The 24995-nt window shown below is 42.6% G+C and overlaps 1 protein-coding gene across 1 annotated transcript in view; it reads right to left on the reverse strand.

Annotated features, from left to right (window-relative positions):
* Positions 1–797: 797 nt before the first annotated feature.
* The window catches only part of OPN3 (opsin 3), a 31260-nt gene continuing 7062 nt past the window's right edge, over positions 798–24995 (reverse strand). Inside the window, exons 2-4 of the mRNA XM_056563842.1 lie at positions 18952–19271; positions 16395–16646; positions 798–3087 (exon numbers count right to left, since the gene is read on the reverse strand). Of these exons, the coding sequence (XP_056419817.1) occupies positions 2818–3087; positions 16395–16646; positions 18952–19271 (842 nt within the window). The 3' untranslated portion in view covers positions 798–2817. The remainder of the gene's footprint in view (positions 3088–16394; positions 16647–18951; positions 19272–24995) is intronic.

Genomic DNA, 24995 nt, shown 5'->3' on the forward strand with positions numbered 1-24995 from the left:
AAAGTGACTGACGTCATTACAAAGTAGAATTGGTGATGCAAAAAATAAGCCATCATATGGATTTTTAGGTGTAAATTTGAAAGAGTTATGATTTTTTAAAGGCAAGGAGCAAAAAACGAAAATGCAAAAACGGAAAAACCTCCGGTCCTTAAGGGGTTAATGATATGATTTATAGTTTAGCTTTAAACATGCATAATATGAGCCTCCGTCTTTCAATAAAATTGGAGATTTTCCTAGTCTTGATGACGGAAAATATGGATTTTATTAAAGACAGGAGGCGAATATTATCCCTCCCTTTGATCCCCCCCCCCCCTATTTACCTTTATTTGTCGTTTTCTTATTTGTTTCAGCCTAGAGGAGAGAATACTGATTCGCTTCGTGGTCAAGTCTTTGTTCCGATGTTTTCCTGTTTGATCTCCAAACTCCAGTTCTACTTCGAATTTACTGTGTGGTTTTTCTCCTATACTCCTCGCAACAAGAAAGAGGAATAACAGTTGGTGTTCATGGACCTTATCACCTGTACTCTATGCTGATTGGATGATATGGACTACCATACACCTGAAGTTTGGTTACGCTAAAAAGTTTTCTTCACTTTTCTGTATGTTAACCCTTGCTGCTGTGGGCTAAATTAAAAGAAAGAAATGCATAATATTTGCCTCCTGTCTTTAATAAAATCCATATTTTCCGTCATCAAGACTAGGAAAATCTCCAATTTAAGGCATACCTTTTTTTAATCTTAATTGTACACTGCTTAAAAAAAAAATAAAGGGAACACAAACAATACAATGTATCTCCAAGTCAATCACACTTCTATGAAATCACACTGTCCACTCAGGAAGCAACACTGATTGACAATCAATTTCACATGCTGTTGTGTAAATGGAACAGACAACAGGTGGGAATTATAGGCAATTAGCAAGACTCCTCCAATAAAGGAGTGGTTCTGCAGGTGGTAACCACTTCTCAGTTTCTATGCTTCCTGGCTGATGTTTTGGTCACTTTTGAATGTTGGCAGTGCTTTCACTCTAGTGGTAGCATGAGACAGAGACTACAAACCAAACAAATGGCTCAGATAGTGCAGCTCATCCAAGATGGCACATCAAAGCGAGCTGGGGCAAGAAGGTTTTCTGTGTCTGTCAGCGTAGTGACTAGAGCATGGAGGCGCTGTCAGGAGACAGGCCAGTACATCAAGAGATGTGGAGGGCAACAACCCAGCATCAGGACCACTACCTCTGCCTTTGCAAGGAGGAGCACTGCCAGAGCCCTGCAAAATGACCTCCAGCAGGCCGCAAATGTGCATGTGTCCACTCAAACGGTCAGAAACAGACCCCATGAGGGTGGTATGAGGGCCTGATGTCCACAGGTGGGGGTTGTGCTTACAGCCCAACACCATGCTGGATGTTAAGCATTTGCCAGAGAACACCAAGATTGGCAAATTCCCCACTGGCACCCTGTGCTCTTCACAGATGAAAGCAGGTTCACACTGAGCACATATGACAGACGCAACAAAGTCTTGAGATGCCGTGGAGAACGTTCTACTGCCAGGGATGCATTTCTTTGGGAGGCCGCACAGCCCTACATTTGCTGGCCAGAGGTTGCCTGACTGCCATTAGGTACCGAGATAAGATCCTCAGACCCCTAGTGAGACCATATGCTGGTGCAGTTGGCCCTTGGTTCCTCGAGACAATGCTAGACCTCATGTGGCTGGAGTGTGTCAGCAGTTCCTTCAAGAGGAAGGCATTGATGCTATGCACTGGCCCGCCCGCTCTCCAGACCTGAATCCGATTGAGCACATCTGGGACATCATGTCTCGCTCCATCCACCAATGCCATGTTTCACCACAGACTGTCCAGGAGTTGGCAGATGCTTTAGTCTAGGTCTGGGAGGACATCCCTCAGGAGACCATCCTCCACCTCATCAGGAGCATGCCCAGGCATTGTAGGGAGGTCATACCGGCACATGGAGGCCACACACACTACTGAGCCTCATTTTGACTTGTTTTAAGGACATTACATCAAAGTTGGATTAGCCTGTAGTGTGGTTTTCCACTTTGATTTTGAGTGTGACTCCATATTCAGACCTCCATGGGTTGATAAATTTGATTTCCATTGATAATTTTTGTGTGATTTTGTTGTCAGCACATTCAACTATGCAAAGATGAAAGTATTTCATCCGATTAGTTCATGCATTCAGATCTAGTATGTGTTATCTTTATGTGTTCCCTTTATTTTTTTTGAGCAGTGTACTTTTCCAGTATGTAGATGCAAGCCTTTTTAATATGTTAATGAGGCTCAAATGCCCATTTATAAAGGTGACATGTAAGAACTCAGACGTGTTAACTGAAACATTGAAACTTACTACCTACAGGATGCACTTGATATTATTGCACAGTAGATGAGGTGATCAATAAAACTGAGCACCAAAACTCTGAATTAATTTCCTCATGTACTAATACATCGTTCAAGCTATATGATAGGTTTAACTGCTCAGAACTTTAGGTATGTCTACTGAACAAGATAAGTTTTTCCCTCTTTCTGAACACTGGGAATTTATTTTTTAAAGCAGATGAATGAAGAAAAAAAAACATTGTGGTCATAACCATTTTTATCTCTGGTTCAATTTAAGTTGCTAATTTCTGCGCAATGTCGAGTATATGCGCTTCTCACCTCTTAACATTTTTTAAAATTTTTGTTCCTTTTTACAAGTAACACCAGTTAATAAGTCACTAAATAAATACAAAAAATCTTCTAATTTCCATGGAAGCAGAAGCATTATCTGTAGATTAGCTCATACATTAATACAATAATTATTTTTTTTTTATTTGAGGACATCTGGAACTTGTAGAGGTTTTACGTAAATAATTTTAACATTAGTACCATAAATGTCTTTTGTCTTCTCAACTGACTGCTGGGTGTCCGTTTCATTGGTTGTTTCTATGAAGCTCACAGAGGATGAGCTGAAAATCACTCTCTTTGGTCTATTACAAGCATTAAATATTTTCACTTTGGCTCCAACACGCTTCTTTCTTCCTTTTGTTTGAATTGTCCAGCACCTGAAGCAGAAGAGTTTTTGAAGACCTTTTCTGAACTAGGAAATAGAAAAATCAGGTTACTGATGTTTACCACTACATCTTAAAAAAGATCTGTCTTTTTTGTTATTATTATTATTTAGCTATGCAAATTCTCAATATTTTGTGCCATTTTATTTTTTTGTTATTGTTTACCATCGCTAAGCTATTCTTTAAAGATTGGATGACCAGTCTGTAAGCTTGCCTATTAGTAAAAGTATTCACTTAAAAGGAACTCATTACTTTAGATATGCAGGCTGATCTGACAGCACCATGTTATAGAGCCTGAGGAGCTAAGAAGACTAATATATATTGTTTCAGGGGAAAAGGTTCAGTATAAATTCTCTTTTTGTTGTCCCCGTTCCAAGTACATGGGAGGCAGACAAAGAAAAATGAGTGGAGACGTGACCCATGGTTACATCAAAAATCAAAGTATTCCTGATGCAGCAGGGCCATGGGAGATATCTAGGGCGACAATTAAAGGGGTTGTGCGCTGCCCTGCCTTTCGGAGCTCCGCTCGCAGCGTCCGGCAGTTCATTACTCCGAACGCTGTGTGCGGGCTTCCATGTTCGTGGCCACCGGGCGTGACATCATGCCCGGCCCCTCATGACGTCACGCCTGCCCCCTCTACCAAAGTCTATGGGAAGGGGGCGTGACAGCGGTCGCGCCCCCTTCCCATAGACTTTCGTTGAGAGGGCGGGCGTGACATCACGCCCAGCGGCCGCGAACACAGAAGCCCACAGCATTCGGAGTAATGAACTTCCGGACGCTGCGAGCGGAGCTCCGAAAGGCAGGGCAGCGCATAACTCCTTTAAATGGGTTTGCCCATGAACAAGAAAGGTTGCTCTCTGGCCATCTCCAGCCTCTTTGCTACCACCAGAAATGGCTGGGAAGCCAAAAAAAAAAAGTATTTATTTTACGCACTTTGTGTAATTCCCACTGACGTTAATGAGAGATGTGTAAACCGCGTAGCCCTTTGAACTATGCTGTTTATATAATTCCCGGAGTTACATAACCATTGTAGCTCCGTGTGCTATGCCAACTCAACTGTTTTTGGCTTCCTTACCATCCCTACCAGCCACAAAAAAAGCTGAAGATTGTCAGGGAGCCATTTTTTTTTTTTTTTGGACAAACCCACCCAAAGAACAGTTTGTAATGAGGTAACTTACACAATCACTGAGTGTAATCACTATAGTAGATATGAGGAAACTGAAAACAAGACCCCTGTACAATGGCGCTGCAAACTCCCAGAGTAAGGATCAGAGTAGACAAAAGTAATGGTACAAAGGTTGTCAGCAGAACCGTTTATTAGAACAAGAAAAAGAAAAAAAGGTGATCCCTCCCATCCTCAGATCAGAATACAGTATAATGCACAGTAGTACACATTAATAGTGTGAAAATGGGGCCAAATACAAGAAGGGGGCATGGCTAAAGTGACGTCATACATTCAACAGACACATATCAGAATACAGTAATTAACATGCCATATTAGTAAAATACATGAGTACATAAACAAAGTATATAACAGGTTTGGCGCAGGACCGGAAGCACCCACCGGCTCGTATATGCAGTAGGGGAGACCATCAACGCGTCCCGGCGCTAAGTTGCCAGGGACGCGTTGCTATGCGCACGAGGTCATGTTATTTTGCGCTGGCCAATAGCGCGAGATCATGACGGCACAATGTAAACAGTGAGCTCCGTGTCAGTGGTTCAGTGCGACGCTAACAGATCGTGATAGATCTCTCTGTTACAGATATAAAGGCGGGTGTATTATTCATAGAAGGGCACATAGCAGCATGTAAGTATAGGATATTAAATAGCCCAAAACGGAACTGTAATGTGCACAAAAACATGAGCATATATCTTAGATAAGTAGGGGTGCACAGGAGGGGCCATTAAAAGAGAGATATGGACAGAGTACACTATGTATTATGCAGGATAGATAACAACATAAAGAATGTGTATTTATAGGGGTCAGTAGTAACTAAGAGGTAATATAATAAAATATATAAATAAATAACTAATAGGTGAAGGGAATAAATAGGAGCGGCATCACTAAAACATCTCTATTAAAATGAGGAGATACTCCTATGGGCAGACTAACTGAAAAAACAATCAATAAATTACATAGGATAATGTCAAAAAACTGGGTCAGACATTCTTACTAAAAGAAAGTTCAGGATGTTACATTATAAATTCATAAAAATTGATAATAAGTTTTAACATAGATAGTTGTGATGCTACTAATGGCAGTTCAGCCAGTACAGTTAATAACTGAAACCAAAGCAGAACCTCACAGGGAGCACTCAATATGTTCCTTTAAACCCGACAGAAGCAGTGTTTGTAGCTTATAGATCCAATAGTGCTCTTGTTTACGGAAAGCATTGACTTTTTGGGGGTTCTCTTTTGGTATACTCTCGATTGGGGTCAGGGTGATACAGTTGAAGTCATGATTGTGGTGCTGGGTAAGATGCCTCGAGACACTATGGAGTAGGAAACCGTTGTTGGTATTATTCCTATGTTTGTTGACCCTCTCACGCAGGCATCTGATGGTCCTACCAACATATTGGACCCCACAAACTCAATCAAACAAATAAACCACATATTGTGAGGAACAGTTAAGAAGGGTTTTAATATGAAAAATTTCTCCTGAACTCTTGGAAGAAGATGTTTTGGCATGGTGATTAATAATAGAGGAGCACTTGCAACAAACATGGCCACATTTGAATGCACCAGATATTGATTAAAAAAAGTGCAAGTTGAGGGAGTGTTAGTTCTGAGTCTACTTGGAGCTATAATATTGCAGAGAGTTCTCCCCCTCCTGAAGGTAACCCCAAGTTTGGTGGGGAGAGTATCTTGCAAAAAAGGGTCCCTCAGTAGTATTGGCCAGTGTTTATGCAGAATCTCTTTAATGTGTTTGTGTTCACGGGTATATGTGGTAATAAAATTAGTGGTCCACTCTTTGTTGGTAACTTCTTCCGGCCTCTTCCGGCGCATGCGCAGGTAGTTTGTTTGTTTTGTTTACCAATAAAGTTTTTTTTGTCTAATTGACAAACTGTCTGCGCATGCGCCAGTACGCAAGTGCTACGCTAACAGCGTAGCGTACGTTAGGTCTACGCTAATAGCGTAGCTTTGCGCAAGCGCAGGCAGTTTGTCAATTAGACCAAAAAAACTTTATTGTATACAAAAAAAAAACTACCTGAGCATGCGCCGGAAGAGGCCGCAGATTCGTCGCTGAGACACGGAAGAAACAGGAAGAAAATATTCGTCTCGGACATCAGAAGATAGGAAGGACAGAAGCAAGAACACACCCCCGACATCCCTCATACCGAACACAACATGGCGGAGGCCGAGGTACACAGCAAGCCACTGGAAGAAAAAGAGACCAGCTTCCGGATCTTCCCAAAAGGTAAGAAAAAAACATATACATAATCACAACACACATAAAAAAACACATACTTATACACAAAAACATAATAACAAAAAACATTATAAACAAGGGAGAACCCCTTTAACCAGAAACTCATCTTCGGACAGGGCACTAGCTCTCTTGAGGGAGAACTCCACAATGACCCTAGGATATTTTTTTTACCTTAAAACGAGTTATTAAAAAATTACTTTGAACTTTAAAATCACTGTCGGAGGTACAGTTTTGTCTGATTCGCTTAAACTGTCCATATGGGATGTTTGCCAGCCATGTTTTATAATGAGAGCTTGTGAAGTCGAGATAGCTATTGCTATCGACTTTTTTGAAAAATGTCTTAGTGTTCAGTTTACCTAGGCCATTATGGAAGACCACTACATGAAGGAACTCAGTCCTCATACACATTTTGTGTGAATTGGAGACGCCATGTGGGAGAAGATAATTCATCCAGTAAAACCATAAAACCCTTCCAGATAAAAATTATATCATCACTAAAACGCTTGATATATATATACAATGTTGGAAGAAATTGTGGAGGGTAAATGACAGACTCTTCAAACAGGCCCACAAAGAGGTTAGCAAAACTGGGTGCTACCCGAGACTCCATTGCGGTCCTTGTATGCTGCGCATAAATATTAGTTTGGAACTGGAAATAGTTATGGGTTAAAGTATATCGTAGACCTTTAAGGATAAAATCACATTGGACATGGGGTAAAACAGGATAATTTCTTATCCATTACAGCATTAATCCCCAAATCGTGGTCAATCACAGTGTAAAGTAATGTAATGTCCATGGTTACTAAAACATATTCATCCTTCCAATCCACATTTAAAATAGATTGTATAAAATCAGTGGTGTCTTTCAGGTAAGATCTCAGGTTAAAAACATATTTATGCAGTAAAAGGTCTAGATAATGAGACAGATTGGACGATACAGAGTTAATCCCGGAGACTATGGGGCATCCGGGCGGGTTAGTATACTATTTATGTGAACTACTGTTCATTATACTGTATTCTGATCTGAGGAAGGGAGGGTTCCTCCCGAAACGTGTCATCATCTTTTTTTCTTTTCTTTTTTCTTGTTCTAATAAACTGTTCTGCTGACAACCTTTGTACCATTACTTTGGTCTACTCTGATCCTTACTCTGGGAGTTTGTAGCCCCATTCTACAGGGGTCTTGCTTCCAGTTTCCTCATATCTTATTTCCAGGACAACAGCCGGCTTGTTCCTGCGACCCACAAGGCTGAGCAGCAACTCCGTTTTTAGTACCCCATTATTACTGAGGTGAGAGGCTTGCATTTGATTGCATTATTCCTATCCAAGGTGAGCGGCCACCCATATGTTTCGTGGGTCACCAACCAGACCCGTTTCTCGATAATCCTAGGGTAATACACGAGGCGCCACTATCGGTCTTCTTTTTTCTTATTTCCACAGTCTCTGATCCACCATTTGCTATAACGTGCCAGGGAACAAAAAACACCCATGTGGCTCACCAGGTACTGTCACAATCAATGAATTTGAGCAGATGAAATTTTTTTTTTAACTAGTGGAGAAATTACAGAAGAAAAACATTACCAACTTCACAGTTCTTTCTTAAAAGTGTATCTGACTGAAAAAATTATCCCAAGAGATCTAAGATTGATACCTATTGCCTCTTTCAAAGAGGACTCCATCTTCGGTAGTGAATGGGTAATAAATGCACTTAACATTTGTTCTTCCTGTGACGTCTGTTGTCTGAAAAGAGGGATTCTGTTGTGGAATATGTCTCAGATAAAATAGATGCCTGTATTTTTGCTCTGTCTAAACTTCAACATTTGGTTTGAAAAAATATGGAATATCTATTAAAATTTAAATTTACCTAAAATGAGCGTGAAATATAACATATTATTAGAGCAAATGAAATAAATTACAATTCTTGTGCCATTGGGCCCTAATGGCAAAAAATAGGAAAATAGATGTAGTACTGCCGATAATATGAAAGTCAGCAATAGTGTTTGGTACAAAATGCCGATAATCTGGAGGAAACTGTTAATCCGGCAATTGAATGTTAAATATATTTAAGTCTCTGTGGAGATTAAGATATTCTGCCCATAGTCTTTGCACAAATATATGGTTTTCTCACCGTGTCCAGAGCCGTTGGTCCCTTACTGCAACGGGCCAGCGTTGACAGATCCCGCAGTTGCTGGAAAATCACCGGCGGTTGTTGTATAAAGAGATCATCACGAGCCTCGGAGCTCTGGCATGAGATTCCTCTGTGTGGGGTCCGTGCTAGCAGTGTGCCCGTGTTGGACCTTTGCTGTAGATCTTATAGCAGGATACTCGTGGTGAGAGCGGACAGACTGGAAGTGCACCTGGTGAGGAGGACAGCTGATTTGGAAAGCAGGTGCAATGGGCAGCCTCCTTCTATTCTTTTATGTCGGCTGTGGTATAATCGGCAGTATTGTATTGTATCGCTCAGTTCAGATTTTAAATATATGCCTAGACACGTTTCAGGGTGCTAAAAATGACCCCTTCCTCATCATTTGCCTACTGAGGAAGGGGTCATTTTTAGCACCCTGAAACATGTCTAGGCATATATTTAAAATCTGAACTGAGCAAACAACAGAGACATAGTCATCCGACCAGCGGATAAGGGTGGAGGTGTGGTCATTCTGAATATAGACGACTACATCACAGAAGCAAATAGGCTTCTTTCATACACCAAATATTACAATACCCTACCATCTGACCTGACCAGGAAATATGCACAGGAACTAAAAGACCTAGTAACAGAAGGTTTCCAACTAGGCATAAATTAATAAATCTGAAAAAGATTTTATACTCATTAACTAACCAACCCTTCCCATATTCTACTACTTGCCAAAGGTACACAAAAACAGCACTAACCCTCCTGGATGCCCCATAGTCTCTGGGATTAACTCTGAGATCTTAGCTAAAAGACACCACTGATTTTATATAATCTATTTTAAATGTGGATTGGAAAGATGAATATGTTTTAGTAACCATGGACATTACGTCACTTTACACTGTGATTGACCATGATTTGGGGATTAATGCTGTACCACACTTTTTAAGAAATTATCCTGTTTTACCCCATGTCCAATGTGATTTTATCCTAAAAGGTCTACAATACATTTTAACCCATAACTATTTCCAGTTTCAAAATAATATTTATGTGCAGCATACAGGCACCGCAATGGAATCTCGGGTAGGAGTGAGTTTTGCTAACCTCTTCGTGTGAATTTTTATCTTCTCTTAATAATAATTCATGGGGTCTCCAATTCACACAAAATGTGTATAAGGACGACACTGAGTTCCTTGATGTAGTGGTCTTCCACAAAGGAAAATTGAACACTAAGACATTTTTCAAAAAAGTCTATAGCACTAGCTATCTCGACTTCACAAGCTCTCATTATAAAAAATGGCTGACAAACGTCCCATATGGACAGTTTAAGGGAATCAAACAAAACTGTACCTCCGATGATTTTATTTTAAAGTTCAAACAAATTTTTTAATAACTCATTTTAAGGCTAAAAAATATCCTAGGGCCATTGTGGAGTCCTCCCTCAAGAGAGCTAGTGCCCTGTCCCAAGATGAGTGTCTGGTTAGGAAAAGCACTAACATTACCAACCAAGAGTGGACCACTAATTTTATTACCACGTATACCCGTCAACACAAACACATTAAAGAGATTCTGCATAAACACTGGCCAATACTACTGAGGGACCCTTTTTTGCTAGACATTCTCCCCGCCAAACCGGGGGTTACCTTCCGGAGGGGGAGAACTCTCCGCAATATTATAGCTACCAGTAGACTCAGAACTAACACTCCCTTAACTGGCATTTTTTTTTATCAGTATCTGGTGCATTCAAATGTGGCCATGTTCGGTGCAAGTGCTGCTCTAATATTAATCACCATTCCAAAACACCTTCTTCCAAGAGTTTGGGAGAAATTTTTCATATTAAAACCCTCCATAACTGTTCCTCACAATATGTGGTTTATTTGTTTGATTGTGTTTGTGGGGTCCAATATGTTGGTAGGACCATCAGATGCCTGCGTGAGAGTTTCAACAAACATAGGAACAATACCACCAACGGTTTAATACTTCATAGTGTCTCGAGGCATCTTACCCAGCACCACAATCATGACATCAACTGTATCACTCCAACCCCAATTTAAAGTATACCAAAAGAGAACCCCCAAAGAGTCAATGCTCTCCGTCAATGAGAGAACTATTGCATCTATAAGCTAGAAACACTGGTTCTGTAGGGTTTAAACAAACTTATTGAGTGCTCACTGTGAGATTCTGCTTTAGTTTCAGTTATTATTATCCGTACTGGCTGAACTGCCATTAGTAGTATAACAACTATCTATGTTAAAACCTGTTTTACATTTTTTATGAATTTATCATTAGTGATGAGCGGCATATGCCATATTCGAATTTGCGATATTTCTCGAATATGAGGACGAATATTCTTCGAATATTCGTGAAATTCGAATATTCGTGATATTTGTGAGGTTTTTTTTTCATTGCGAAATTTCGCTCGCTATGACATCATGCAGGATGTTTTTCGCATCACGATTTTCTGCTGCCCTGCGAAGCGAAGAAGGTGGGGAGTAACTTTTCACCAAGTGAGGAAAAACTGCTGATTTGTGTAAGTAATGTCACCACTGTTATTTCATTATATTTAACTGCATTTTAAACTAGTTTAAAAGTTATGATATAAGATCAGATAGCAGTGTTTCCCAAACAGTGTCTCTCCAGCTGTTGCAAAATTACAACTCCCAGCATGCACTGACAGACCATGCCTGCTGGGAGTTGTAGTTTTGCAACAGCTGGAGGCACACTGGTTTAAAAAACAAACAAACAATTGGGTTCTCTTCTGCTTTTAAAAAAGGACGCAAGCAAAAGCACAGAAACACTCTCCTCTCTAAACCACCATGTGAATCTGCAAAGGAATGCTGGTGGGGAGCGATGTTATATACTGGTCGTGCCAGCAAGTTTCTATTGGTTGCTAGGGATGTTGCTAAGCTCTGACAACTGTGCTTGCAGAACTCTCATTGTCTCACAGGCATAAATAGGGTGGAATTTCAAAGAATATTCGCATGGCGAATATTCGTATTGTGAATATTCGCAATGCGAATATTCGCATGCATAAACCTTTCGCCACACAGTCTCATCCCTGGGTCTTTAATGATACAAGCATTGCATTTATCAGTCGAAGGAGATCCCTACAATGTGCTCAGTTTTTAAAACAGTTTGAAAAAAAGCAAATTTTTACCACAAAATTCGTAATATTCGCGAATTTGCGAATATACGATATTCGCTGCGAATATTCGTGAGCAACACTATTTATCATGTAACATCCTTAACTGTCTTTTAGTAAGAATGTCTGACCCAGTTTCTTTTTTTACATTATCCTACGTAATTTATTGATTTTTTTTTTCAGTTAGTCTGCCCATAGGAGTATCTCCTAATTTTAATAGACATGTCTTAGTGATGCCGCTCCTAGTTATTCCCTTCACCTATCTATTAGTTATTTATTACTATATTTTTGTATATTACCTCTTAGTTACTACTGACCCCTATAAATACACATTCTTTATGTTGTTATCTATCTTGCATAATACATAGTGTATTCTGATCATATCTCTCTTTTAATGGCCCCTCCTGTGCACCCCTACTTATCTAAGATATATGCTTGTGTTTTTGTGTAAATTACAGTTCCTTTTTGGGCTAGTTAATATTCTATACTTACATCCTGCTATGTGCCCTTCTATGAATAATACACCCGCCTTTATATATGTAACAGCGAGATCTATCACGTCCCAGCGAGCGGCTGTCAGCGCCACACTGAACCACTGACACGGAGCTCACTATTTACATTGTGCCAGTCATGGTCTCGCTATTGGCCAGTGCAAAATCACATGACCTTCTGAGCATAGCAACGTGTCCCTGGCAACTTAGCGCTTGGAGGCGCCGATGGTCTTCCCTGCTGCATGTACGCGCCGGTGGGTGCTTCCGGTCCTGCGCCAAACCTACTACCAATTCCTATGGAATGTACCGTCTTTATGTATTTATTATGTACTTTTCTACTGCTGTTATATACTTTGTTTATGTACTCATGTATTTTACTAATATGGCATGTTAATTACTGTATTCTTATACGAGAGAATCTGAATGTATGATGTCACTTTAGCCATGCCCCTTTTTGTATTTGGCGCCATTTTCTCACTATTTATGTGTACTACTGTGCATTTTACTGTATTCTGATCTGGGGAAGGTAGGGATCATCCCAAAATGTGTCATCACCTTGTTTTTTTTAAATTTTATTTTCTTGTTCTAATAAATTGTTCTGCCGACATCCTTTGTACCATTACTTTGGTTTAATCTGATCCTTACTCTGGGAGTTTGCAGCGTCATTCTACAGCGGTCTTGTTTCCAGTTTCCTCATATCTTCTATCCAGGACAACAGCCGGCTTTTTCGTGTGACCCACAAGGCTGAGCAGCAACTCTGTTTTTGGCACCCCATTATTACTGGGGTGAGAGGCTTGCTTTATTCCTATCCAAGGTGAGCGGCCATCCATATGTTGCGTGGGTCACCAACCAGACCCTTTGCTCGAAAATCCTTGGGTAATACATGGGGCATCGGTAACGGTCTTCTTTTTTCTTATTTCCACAGTCTCTAATCAGTATAGTAGTATGTTAAGTCAATCTAGATATGAAGGTGTAAAGCTGGAGGAAGAACTAAGTCAACTTATAGAAACCAGACCAATCATAACCTAGGTGCTCAGAATACCAAGTGACAACCAATTAAGGTGAAATGATACAGACAAGTTTGAGCCTAGCAGCCCTACAACCACTCTCAGGATTGGAGAAAGAGTGGTGCAGAAACAAAAACAAACAAATAATCTATAATCCGGGAATTCAATAAAGGCCATCCAGGGGCTCAATATTTTGTTTAAGCACTCCGCAACATTAAAACTGTAACACCAAGATGGAAAAGTTATGAAATTATGGAAATCACAGGATTTATAGACATGTTAATGTTTTTATGCAAATTATAAAAAATGGAAATAATATTTAAAACATCTAGATTATTCAGTGGCACACACAGAAATACACACATTTACATCCCTTGGTATGCTATTGATGAGGTTATTAATGGGTGTCTCAGGAATATTTTGCCATGCAGAAAGCACACATTAGTAAGATTCGCTGCTGGCAGCTCCCTTTGCCATTGCCGACCAATGCTGTTCAAGATATGCTCTAGGGGAGACAAGTCTGGGGATGCTGTAGGCCATGGTAGCACATTTAGGCCATGCAGGCTCCTCACAGTAGCACAAGCGATACGCAGGCCTGGCATTGTTGTATTAAAAAATGGTTCTTAGGACACTTTAGAGAAATGGCTTTACCACTGGTTCCATGACAAAATCAAAGTAACGCTAAGCTGTTAGTGTACCTAGCATGAAGACTAGAAAGGTCCTGCTACTGTACAATATGCCACCCCACGCCATAACCCCAGGAGTAGGAGCGGTGAGATGTTTCCACTTTATGGAATTGTCCATGTGTTCTCCAGACCAATCTTTGGCTATCATTGCTTTTAATAGAAAAGTGGGACTCTTGCTGTTATTCCAGTCCTATGTTGGTCTTTCAACCATTGGGAAACGCAACATCTGCTGGAGTGATAAACTAAGGTCTGCTCGTTCAAGATATCTATCCCTCTCAACTTGCCAATAACTGGCACATTGATGAACATAAGGTATCTCACAATCATACTGTATTGACAATTTTTGAGGTTTCATGTGGCTGAAAAAGATGGCTTTCCATCTGGCCATTCCCAATAAAGCCACTCCTACATGCCATAGATTAGAAATGTGTGCTGGAAACTTTGCAGATCTTCTGCAGACATATCTGTTACTTTGTCAATTTGCATAACCTTACAACTTGTCCTTTTTGTTGTTGCAATTTCCCTGTTGTGGAGTATAGTATCACCATGTTCAATTGTATCTTCTATCATTTCTTCCATTCTTTGGAGATCTAATATCTCTGTATATGTATCAGACAGCACTGGAGGTTGAGGATGCCTCCATTTCATTGAGATGACGTTCTTGCTACAGAAATAATATAAAACTTATTATTACTTGATCCAAATCTCTACTCATTCTGTGGTTTAGAGCCCAGTCGGTAGTCTCTGATTGACAGCAACCTTTATGCAAATTCAGAAAGCTAAATAGGACCACCCGGAGGACGCCTAAGCCCAAAATGAGCAAGAATTTGCATCAATAAATTATCAGTTGTGCCAAATCCTTTCCTTTTTAATCAGTAGCAGGTAAAGACTTCGGAGAAAACGGTGGCTTTCAACGGCGCTGACCAGGAATAGACACGCCAGGTGAGTAGAGAAGGGTTTATTAAAACAATTAAACGCATTTCACCACGCTTTCATCAGGCATGACAATCAAGATGGGGAAGGATCTTATAAACAAAGTGATATTAACTCTTCCCTAACCTATTTTTGCATCTTAATAATTGTTAAAAGAAATAAGAGGATGCAAGAAACATATATCCATACAAATATATAATGCATACAGTGTAAAAAAAGAAAACGTTTTTAATAAAAGATCTGTGACATACAATTTGTGATCTATTTATTGGCATGTAGTTGTAATTTACAATACGTGGGTTGCTCCGTACAGACGGTGCGATCCTGTATGTGCAAACATAGATTTAACATAAAAAATCTATTTCTATTGCATAGTATTTCACGACACTTCTCTATTGTCCATAATGGCGATATAAGTTCTTTACACCTAACCCATACTTGAAAAAATCCCAGAAGATTGCCCCAACCAATTTCTACGTTTGATTAATAGAGAATCTTTTTGGATTCATAAACTGACCATGCTGACCCCCCAGGGGTTAAATGAAATGATCGAAAATGTGCATTGAAACACAATCCTGATACTCTGTATATGTATATGTATTTATATTTATATTTTGTATACTATTGGGAACCTTGTGTTTCTTTATATATATATATATATATATATATATATATATATATATACATATATATATATATATATATATATATATATATATATATGTATGGAAATATGTTTTATTCTTTTAACAATTGTTAAGATGCAACATAGGTTAGGAAAGAGTTCATATCACTATGTATATAAGATCCTTCCCCATCTTGATTGTCATGCCTGATGAAGCCGTGCAACCGCGGTGGAACGTGTTGCTTTGTTTTAATAAACCCCTTCTCTACTCACCTGACGTGTCTATTCCTGGTTAGCACCATTGAAACCCACCGTTTTCTGGAAGTCTTTACCTGGTATTGTTCGCATGGCTGGGGAAGCTGCAGACCAGGCCTAACACTCACTCACACTGACCATTGTTGTGTGTGAGCTCACACAACCGCCTCTGGTAAGGGTTCTTCTAATTTATTCCTTGAACCTTATACTGGCTGTTTAATCAGCTTTTTCATCAGTAGAGCTGTTTGAAGGCTTGTTTTTTGCCGGACAAGTTGTATTTTGTGTTACTGCTACTGTCATTTTGAGTAACGTAAATTTTTTAAATAACTTTTTTAATTAAATTTTTGTTGGGTAGAGAGACAAATAATGAGAAATGTATGCCTACTGCAAAGCTGGTTCTATTCTTTTTAGCATTCCATCCAATGCCCATCCAGTTCAGGTCATGCCATCTGGATACTAAGTACATCGCTTATAGCTGTCCAATCTCTAGTAAGAGCAGCATCCGGTAAAGGAAACAGTTGAAGTTAAATCATGTTTGTTTGTTTTCTCTTTACATTACTGTTACATTTTATGTAAATAATTGTATGTAATTATATTTTTTCCAAATTTTGCAACATAATGTATAAATATGAATCGTACCTTCATGCTTGTTAATATGTAGATGAGAGGATTTGTAGCTGTACTTAATTTTGTCAAGACTGAGGATATAACGGCTATGGTTGGAGTTATTATGTCCTTGTAACCACACAGCATCAGCAGAGACATTATATAGGAAGGTGTCCAAAACATAAGAAATGCTAAAATCATCAACGTGCACATTGTTGCCACTTTCATTTCATAGTACTGTAATTTCAGTACACGGCCGGTTTGGTAATTTTGTTGCCTTTGCAGCTGAAAAAAGTAAAAAAAAAAAAAATTATATTAGAATTCCCATTTTATAATTGGAATATTTGATTTCTATTTTTCCATGTCAAAGAGGTAATCAACTGGAAAATATATTTTTTAAATCGACGGGTGCCAAACAGATTTGTAAAATACTTCTATTTAAAAATCTTAATCCTTCCAGTAGTTATCAGCCGCTATATGCTCCACAGGAAGTTCTTTTCTTTTTGAATTTCCTTTTTGTCTGACCTCAGTGCTCTCTGATGACACCTCTGTCCATTTTAGGAACTGTCCAGAGCAGGATAGGTTTGCTATGGGGATTTGCTTCTTCTCTGGAGTGTCAGCAGAGAGCACTGTGGTCAGACAGAAAGAAAATTCAAAAAGAAAAGAACTTCCTGTGGAGCATGTAGCAACTGATAAGTACTGGAAGGATAAAAATTTTTAAATAGAAGTCATTTACAAATCTGTTTAACTTTCTGGCACCAGTTGATTTAAAAAAAATAAAATAAATTCCCTGTGGAGTACTGCTTTAATCAATGTAGTAAAAAAAGGAGACCAATGAGGTATTCTCTGGGGTGGACTTTTGTTTTTGCTCTCTCATGCCTATAGTGATTTAAATGGAGGGAGCGAAATATTCAATATGGCATTTTTCTGTTCCCACTGTATACATTTTTCATATACTTTATTACTTTTTATTTTTTTGTTTGTTTTTTTCCATTCTGCCTGTGTTGCAATAACAAAAATAATAAACTTTAACTTACCTTCTGCCGCACCCCCAGTTCCACTGATATCGGTTTCCAATCCTTCAGCCCCGATCTTTTTCCACATTCTATGGCACGACACGTCACATTGTGCTGAGCTAATCACCGGCCGCAGACATGTCCCGCCTTGGGCAGTGATACGCTGAGTGGCAGTGTCATGTAACGGTTCGGGCTGTTCACTACCAAGTACTAAGCCTACAGATTATATTTTGTAGACTACCGTATTTATCGGCGTATAACACGCACTTTTTAGGCTAAAATTTTTTGCCTAAAGTCTGTGTGCGTGTTATACGCCGATAACCCCCCAGGAAAGGCAGGGGGAGAGAGGCCGTCGCTGCCCGCTTCTCTCCCCCTGCCTTTCCTGGGGTTTAGAGCGCTGCTGTCGGCCCTTTTCACCCCCTGGTTATCGGCGCCGCTGCCCGTTCTGTCCCCCTGACTATCGGTGCCGGCGCCGATAGCCGGGGGGAGAGAAGCGGCGCCGACAGCCAGGAGATAGAGAAGGGGCAGCGGCACCCATTGCCGGCGCCGCTGCCCCGTTGCCTCCCCCCATCCCCGGTGGCATAATTACCTGAGTCGGGTCCGCGCTGATCCGCTGCTCCAGGCCTCCGTCGTTGCTATGCGCTGAACGGCGCGGCGCATGACGTCAGAGCGCCGCGCCGTGCATAGAAACGACGCTGGTCCCCAGCGTCGTTGCTATGCACGGCGCTCTTACGTCATGCGCCGCGCCGTTCAGCGCATAGCAACGACGGAGGCCTGGAGCAGCGGAGCAGCGCGGACCCGAGCAGCGCGGACCCGACTCAGGCCTGGAGCAGCGCGGACCCGACTCAGGTAATTATGCCACCGGGGATGGGGGGAGGCAACGGGGCAGCGGCGCCGGCAATGGGTGCCGCTGCCCCTTCTCTCCCCCTGGCTGTCGGCGCCACTTCTCTCCCCCTGGCTATCGGCGCCGGCACCGATAGTCAGGGGGACAGAACGGGCAGCGGCGCCGATAACCAGGGGGTGAAAAGGGCCGACAGCAGCGCTCTAGACCCCAGGAAAGGCAGGGGGAGAGAAGCGGGCAGCGACGGCCTCTCTCCCCCTGCCTTTCCTGGGGGTATATCAGGGTATACATGCGCACACACGCACCCTCATTTTATCATGGATATTTGGGTAAAAAACTTTTTTTACCCAAATATCCTTGGTAAAATGAGGGTGCGTGTTATAGGCCGGTGTGTGGTATACCCCGATAAATACGGTATTTACTTTATTACCAACATACTGAGTATTCATTTTTATTTAATAAAAAGTGAAAAAAAAAAAGAGGCACAGACATGAAAAGAACTGTCAAAAGATCTGTTTCAGGATATTATTTTCAACAATCCAGAAATGTAATAAAAAACTATACTTTGCAAGTATCGTTGGCAAAGTTTACGAAACCAACCTTTTCATTTTATTATCATATAGCTAGTTTTACAGTTATAAGAGCTGTATACGTTTTTCAGTGGATATTTAAGCGTTATCTCCAATTGAGCTGTCGTTATGGCTTGAAATACGGTTATACAAATGATACTTACCATTCTGATAGAGTATAATATGTACCCATAGCAATATGCCATAGTGCTTACTGGGGCTACTAGAAAAGCAAGGAAGGAAAGAAGAACAAAATACACTTGGCTTGAATATTGAGATGTCTGATCTAAAGAGCAGTCTAGGCCATGGAGTTCCAGAGTATATCTGTTCCATCCAAGTAGTGGTGCTGAACTCCAGGCTAGTGAATAGATCCATATGTAAGCTATTGCTTGCCATGACCATGGGAAGTCAATCACTTTGTTACATGCCACTTGAAGGTACCTTCCATAAGCAATCACTGTAATAGTAACAATTGACACATTACCTGTAAAGCAAGTTAGACAAGCGATAAGTAATATTATTAGGGATATGGCATAAAAACTCAGTAAAAGGTTGGTGATGGCAAATCCACCCTGAAGATGGCATGAGCCACCCAGAAGATCATGACATCTATGTCGAAGTAGGAAAATTGAGAATTCAAAGGATCATGTTTCAGTGTGCCTGTCACTTGCCTTTATGATCAATATGCTTATTGATGTGTATCTCAAGCAGTGTCATAAGTTGGTGTAGATCTTGCATAATTCCTGAAAGCTTGTGGCTGGTATTTATCGTTGTGGGTGTAATTGAAGAATTTTTCTACACCTTTTTTTGTGTGTTGGTAATGTGTGTGAGCACCAAATATATTAACTGGTAGTAGAGCATTTGATAAATTTTATGCAGGTCACATTTTCTGAAACTTCACTCTTCACATACACCAAAAAGCTAAGCTAAATCTGGGCCGGTATAGGTTTTTGGTGGTTTTGCGCCTTTTTGGGGGTTTTGCACCTTTTCACAAAAAGGCACAGTTTATAAAACCCTTCCATATCATGTGTATTGCCAAAATCAGTGGATTGCAACTCAAAATCAGCAGAAATGTGTAAATCAAAAGGTGCAAAAAAGGACGCGCGCTACAAAATAGCGCCAAATATAGACAGTAAAAAAGTGTAAACACAATGATAAATGCCGGCCTATGTGCAGAGCAGCACAGAGCAAAGAAGCAGCATGGTCATATATGCAGAAGGCATGGCTATAGAGAGCAAGGGCAAATACCTGTGGCTGGCATAACTATTATGGGTACAGCAGGGTTTATTGGATGCTACATGTTCTTACCCTCACGTCTATGAATAATTAATGCTCGTTAAAAATAATATATATTTAAAATTTAAATTATTAAATTTAATGTTGATCCAACATAAATTGTTTATAGACGTAAGGCTGTTAGTTAATGTTGAAAGGAAAGCAGCTCTCCTCCAGTAGTAATAAAAGGGGGGAAAAAGCCAGCTCCCCAATGCCTTCTGTTGGAGGAATGACTTTACTGTAACTCAAAAAATACATTTTAAAATGATCCTAGAAATTGTGAAACACTGCATTCAGTTTGATCATCTATATATATATATATATATATATATATATATATATATATATATATATATATATATAAATATATATATATATATATAAAACTCCCCAAACAGAGGGGTAAATAACTATCAATAGTGCTATATGACACATGTATTTACAAGTCAACAACATCAGTGCAAATGGTACATGTACCATAGCTCTGCATTTACCTATAGGGAAGGGGGGGAGAGGGGGGGGGGTGCTCTGCATTTACCTATAGGGAAGGGGGGGAGAGGGAGGGAGGGGGGGTACTCTGCTTTTACCTATAGGGGAGGGGGGAGAGGGGGGGCTGCTCTGCATTTACCTATAGGGAAGGGGGAGAAAGGGTGGGTGCTCTGCATTTAACTATAGGGAAGGGGGGGAGAGGGAGGGGGGGTGCTCTGCATTTACCTATAGGGAAGGGGGGGGAGAGGGAGGGAGGGGGGGTGCTCTGCATTTACCTATAGGGGAGGGGGGAGAGGGGGGCTGCTCTGCATTTACCTATAGGGAAGGGGGAGAAAGGGTGAGTGCTCTGCATTTACCTATAGGGAAGGGGAGAGGGAGAGAGGGGGGGTTACTCTACATATACCTAGAGGGAGGAGGGGGGGGTGCTCGGCATTTACCTATAGGGAAAGGGGGAGAGGGAGGGAGGGGGGGTGCTCTGCATTTACCTATAGGGGAGGGGGGAGAGGGGGGCTGCTCTGCATTTACCTATAGGGAAGGGGGAGAAAGGGTGGGTGCTCTGCATTTACCTATAGGGAAGGGGGGGAGAGGGGGGGGTGCTCTGCATTTACCTATAGGGAAGGGAGGGAGAGGGGGTGCTCTGCATTTACCTATAGGAGAGGGGGGTTGCTCTGCATTTACCTATAGGGGAGGGGGGGCTGCTCTGCATTTACCTATATGGAAGGGGGAGAGAGGGGGGGTGCTCTGCATTTACCTAAAGGGAAGGGGAGGGGAGAGGGGGGGGGGTGCTCTGCATTTACCTATAGGGAAGGGGGGGGGAGAGGGGGGTGCTCTGCATTTACCTATAGGGAAGGGGGGGAGAGGGAGGGGGGTGCTCTGCATTTACCTATAGTGAAGGGGGGGGAGAGGGGGGGTGCTCTGCATTTACCTATAGGGAAGGGGGGAGAGGGGGGGTGCTCTGCATTTACCTATAGGGAAGGGGGAGAGAGGGGGGGTGCTCTGCATTTACCTATAGGGAAGGGGGGGGGGGGGTGCTCTGCATTTACCTATAGGGAAGGGGGGAGAGGGAGGGGGGTGCTCTGCATTTACCTATAGGGAAGGGGGGAGAGGGGGTTGCTCTGCATTTACCTATAGGGAAGGGGGGGTGCTCTGCATTTACCTATAGGGAAGGGGGGGAGGGGGGTGCTCTGCATATACCTCTAGGGAAGGGGGGGAGAGGGGGGTGCTCTGCATATACCTAGGGCTGGGCGGTATGACCATATATGTGTATCACGGTATTGTTTTAACTTACAGTGGTTCCACGGTATATAACGGTATTCCCCCCCCCAAAATCATGTGACCCGCCAGTGCTGTTCTGCCCCCACCCACCCTATCATGTGACCCGCGCGCGGTGTTCAGCTTCCTCCTCTTTGTTGGGGGCCGCCAGCATGTTGGGAGTTGTAGTTTTGCAACATCTGGAGGTCCGCAGGTTGTAGACCACTGCTGTACGCTGTATACGGCTTCATACATGACAATGGGCTCAGCCTAACACTGGCAGGGGCGGGGCATCGCTCTGGCCGGTGATAGGCTGACGGCTGTCCGGCGTTCCCATCCCCAGTGACGTGGGTGAGTTAAAAGTTTATTTTCTGTATCTTTTGCAGCCCCGGCATAGGTATACAGCATACAGCAGTGGTCTCAAACCTGCGGACCTCCAGCTGTTGCAAAACTACAACTCCCAGTATGCCCGGACAGCCGTTGGCTGTCCGGGCATGCTGGGAGTTGTAGTTTTGCAACAGCTGGAGGTCCGCAGGGTGGAGACCACTGGCGTACAGAGAGTTCCATCGCCGGCTGTCCCCCAACAAAGAGGAGGAGGGCAGTGCTTGACATATGTGAGTAGTACCCAGCTGGGCTGATCATTAATTGGGGGGAGCAGAACAGTGCTGGCAGGTAACATAGGATTAGTTCCCCGATGTGGGGACAGCGCTGTGCTAGGCTGATAATACATTCCCGAGGGGGAGGGGCCCAACCGGTATTGCGGTATGGGGGAAAATCCATATTGTGCAGCCCAAAAAATTTGGTATTCGGTATGAACCGGTATACCGCCCAGCCCTAGATATACCTATGGGAAAGACGGGGGGAGGTGTAGCTCTGCATATACCTATGGGGAAGAGGGGGGTTAGCTCTGCATATACCTATGGGAAAGAGGGGGGGGTGTAACTCTGCATATACCTATTGGAAAGGGGGGGTGTAGCGTAGCTCTGCATATACCTATGGGAAAGAGAGGGGGTGTAACTCTGCATATTCCTATGGGAAAGAGGGGGGGTGTAACTCTGCATATACCTATGGGAAAGAGGGGGTTACCTGGCTACCTACCTACCTGCCCTTTTACTGTGCAGGACACCAAGGAGGGCATTATTACAGTTTGTGGGCCTATAGATGGGAAGATTGTGTAGAGGAGGGGAGGGCACTGAAAATATGCAGAGTCTGACATGTTTTTCCTGCAAATGTTAAGAGATCCACATGGCGGTCTTATCTGGACGGAGAAGAAAAGGAAAGAGGACGCCGCTGATCAGAAAAGACGTAATTGTGAGTCCCAAAATGTAATTGTAATCACTTATATGGTATACACATCCTGTGTACAGCTGATATCTACCTCCATATGGTCCTGTATATAATCACTTATATTGTATACAGATCCTGTATAGTATACTGGTCTGTGTATAGTGGTTTAATTCAGTACAGTATGGCGGTATTATTCAGTTATTGTGTGGTGGTATGTATTTACTCCTTGTATACCAGTATTATTGGTCATGGAAATTTGCCTATGTTAAAGTGTTTCTTACATATATAAATTTTAGTTTATTGTGTGTGGGATTTGGGTGGAATAAGAGTGTGGCAGAAGATTGACAAGCTGCAGGGGCCCTTGCTTTTTTTTTTGGTCCGGGGGCCCCGAGTGTTGTCAGTTCACTCCTGGGGGGAGGGGAGGGAGGGGGTGTAATTAAGGGGAGGGGGGGGTGCGCGTGTGTGTGTGTGTGTGTGTGGGGGGGGGGGGGGTGCCAAACAAAGGGTCCGCCCCGGGTGCCAAATGCTCTAGGTATGCCCCTGGGCCTGTCATTTTCATCATAGGTATACCTCAACTATGAGAGAAATAATGAGAAAAAAAATCCATAAAATCACATTGATGAAGAGAAAAATATTAAAACATGCTTGCAGTACACAAGATAAGCATGATGGTGACACGTTTCGGCCAGTGGCATTTGCATGATGCAAATGAGAGGTTAAGCGCAGCAGTGGATGTATGAACAGAAGGCAGAAAACGGAAAACAACAAGGAGATGGAAATATATAGCATCCATTAATATAAAGTGAAAATATATCTTCAATAATGCAGAATAACATCCTGCCTCGTGTTCATGTCCTGAGGAAAGTGAGTGTGCAATTTAAGAATCTAGTTTCTGTTTGTGGTTGCCCCTTGGAGTCGGTGCCTTAACCCTCTCTATGCACTGTGTTACGCCGAGCGCTCCGGGTCCCTGCTCCTCCCCGGAGCGCTCGTGGCGTTCACCTCCATGCAGCGCCCCAGTCAGACCAGCTGACCGGGAGGGCTGCATTAGTGTCATCGGCGGGGATGCGACCCGCGTAGCGGGACGCGCCCGCCCGCGGCTCGCATCCAAATCCCCTCACCTGTCCGTCAGCTGGGGTTGAGTCGCTATCGGGTGGAACGACCTGGGGGTTACATGCCGCTGCAAGTCCATCCTGCTTTGCGGCGGGCTCTGGTGAAAACCAGTAACCCCTTAGACTCCGTTCCCCTGGTACGGCCCATGTCATCACCCCGCTGACACAGAGGATCCACCACCAGTATCCTCACTGCATACCCATCCGGACCCTGACAGTAGATCCGGCCATGGATCCCGCTGAGGTCCCGCTGCCAGTTGTCGCTGACCTTACCACGGTGGTCGCCCAGCAATCCCAACAGATCGCGCAACAAGGACAGCAGCTGACCCAACTGACCGTCATGCTGCAACAACTTCTGCCACAGCTTCAGCAACCATCTCCTCCCCAGCTCCTGCACCTCCTCCGCAGCGAGTGGCCGCTCCTAGCCTCCGCCTGTCCCTGCCGGACAAATTTGATGGGGACTCTAAACTGTGCCGTGGTTTCCTGTCTCAATGTTCCCTACCCTTGGAGATGATGTTGGACCAATTCCCCACATAACGGTCTAAGGTGGCTTTCGTGGTTAGTCTCCTGTCTGGAAAGGCCTTGTCATGGGCCACACCGCTCTGGGACCGCACTGAGTCTGTCACTGCCACTGTCCAGTCCTTCTTCGCTGAAGTTCGTAGAGTCTTCGAGGAGCCAGCCCGGGCCTCCTCTGCCGATACTGCTTTGCTGAACCTAGTCCAAGGAAGTTCTTCCGTAGGGGAATACGCCATCCAGTTTCGTACCCTCGCCTCAGAATTATCCTGGAACAATGAGGA

The sequence above is a fragment of the Hyla sarda genome, chromosome 1 (genome assembly GCF_029499605.1).
Source record: "Hyla sarda isolate aHylSar1 chromosome 1, aHylSar1.hap1, whole genome shotgun sequence".
NCBI lineage: Eukaryota > Metazoa > Chordata > Amphibia > Anura > Hylidae > Hyla > Hyla sarda.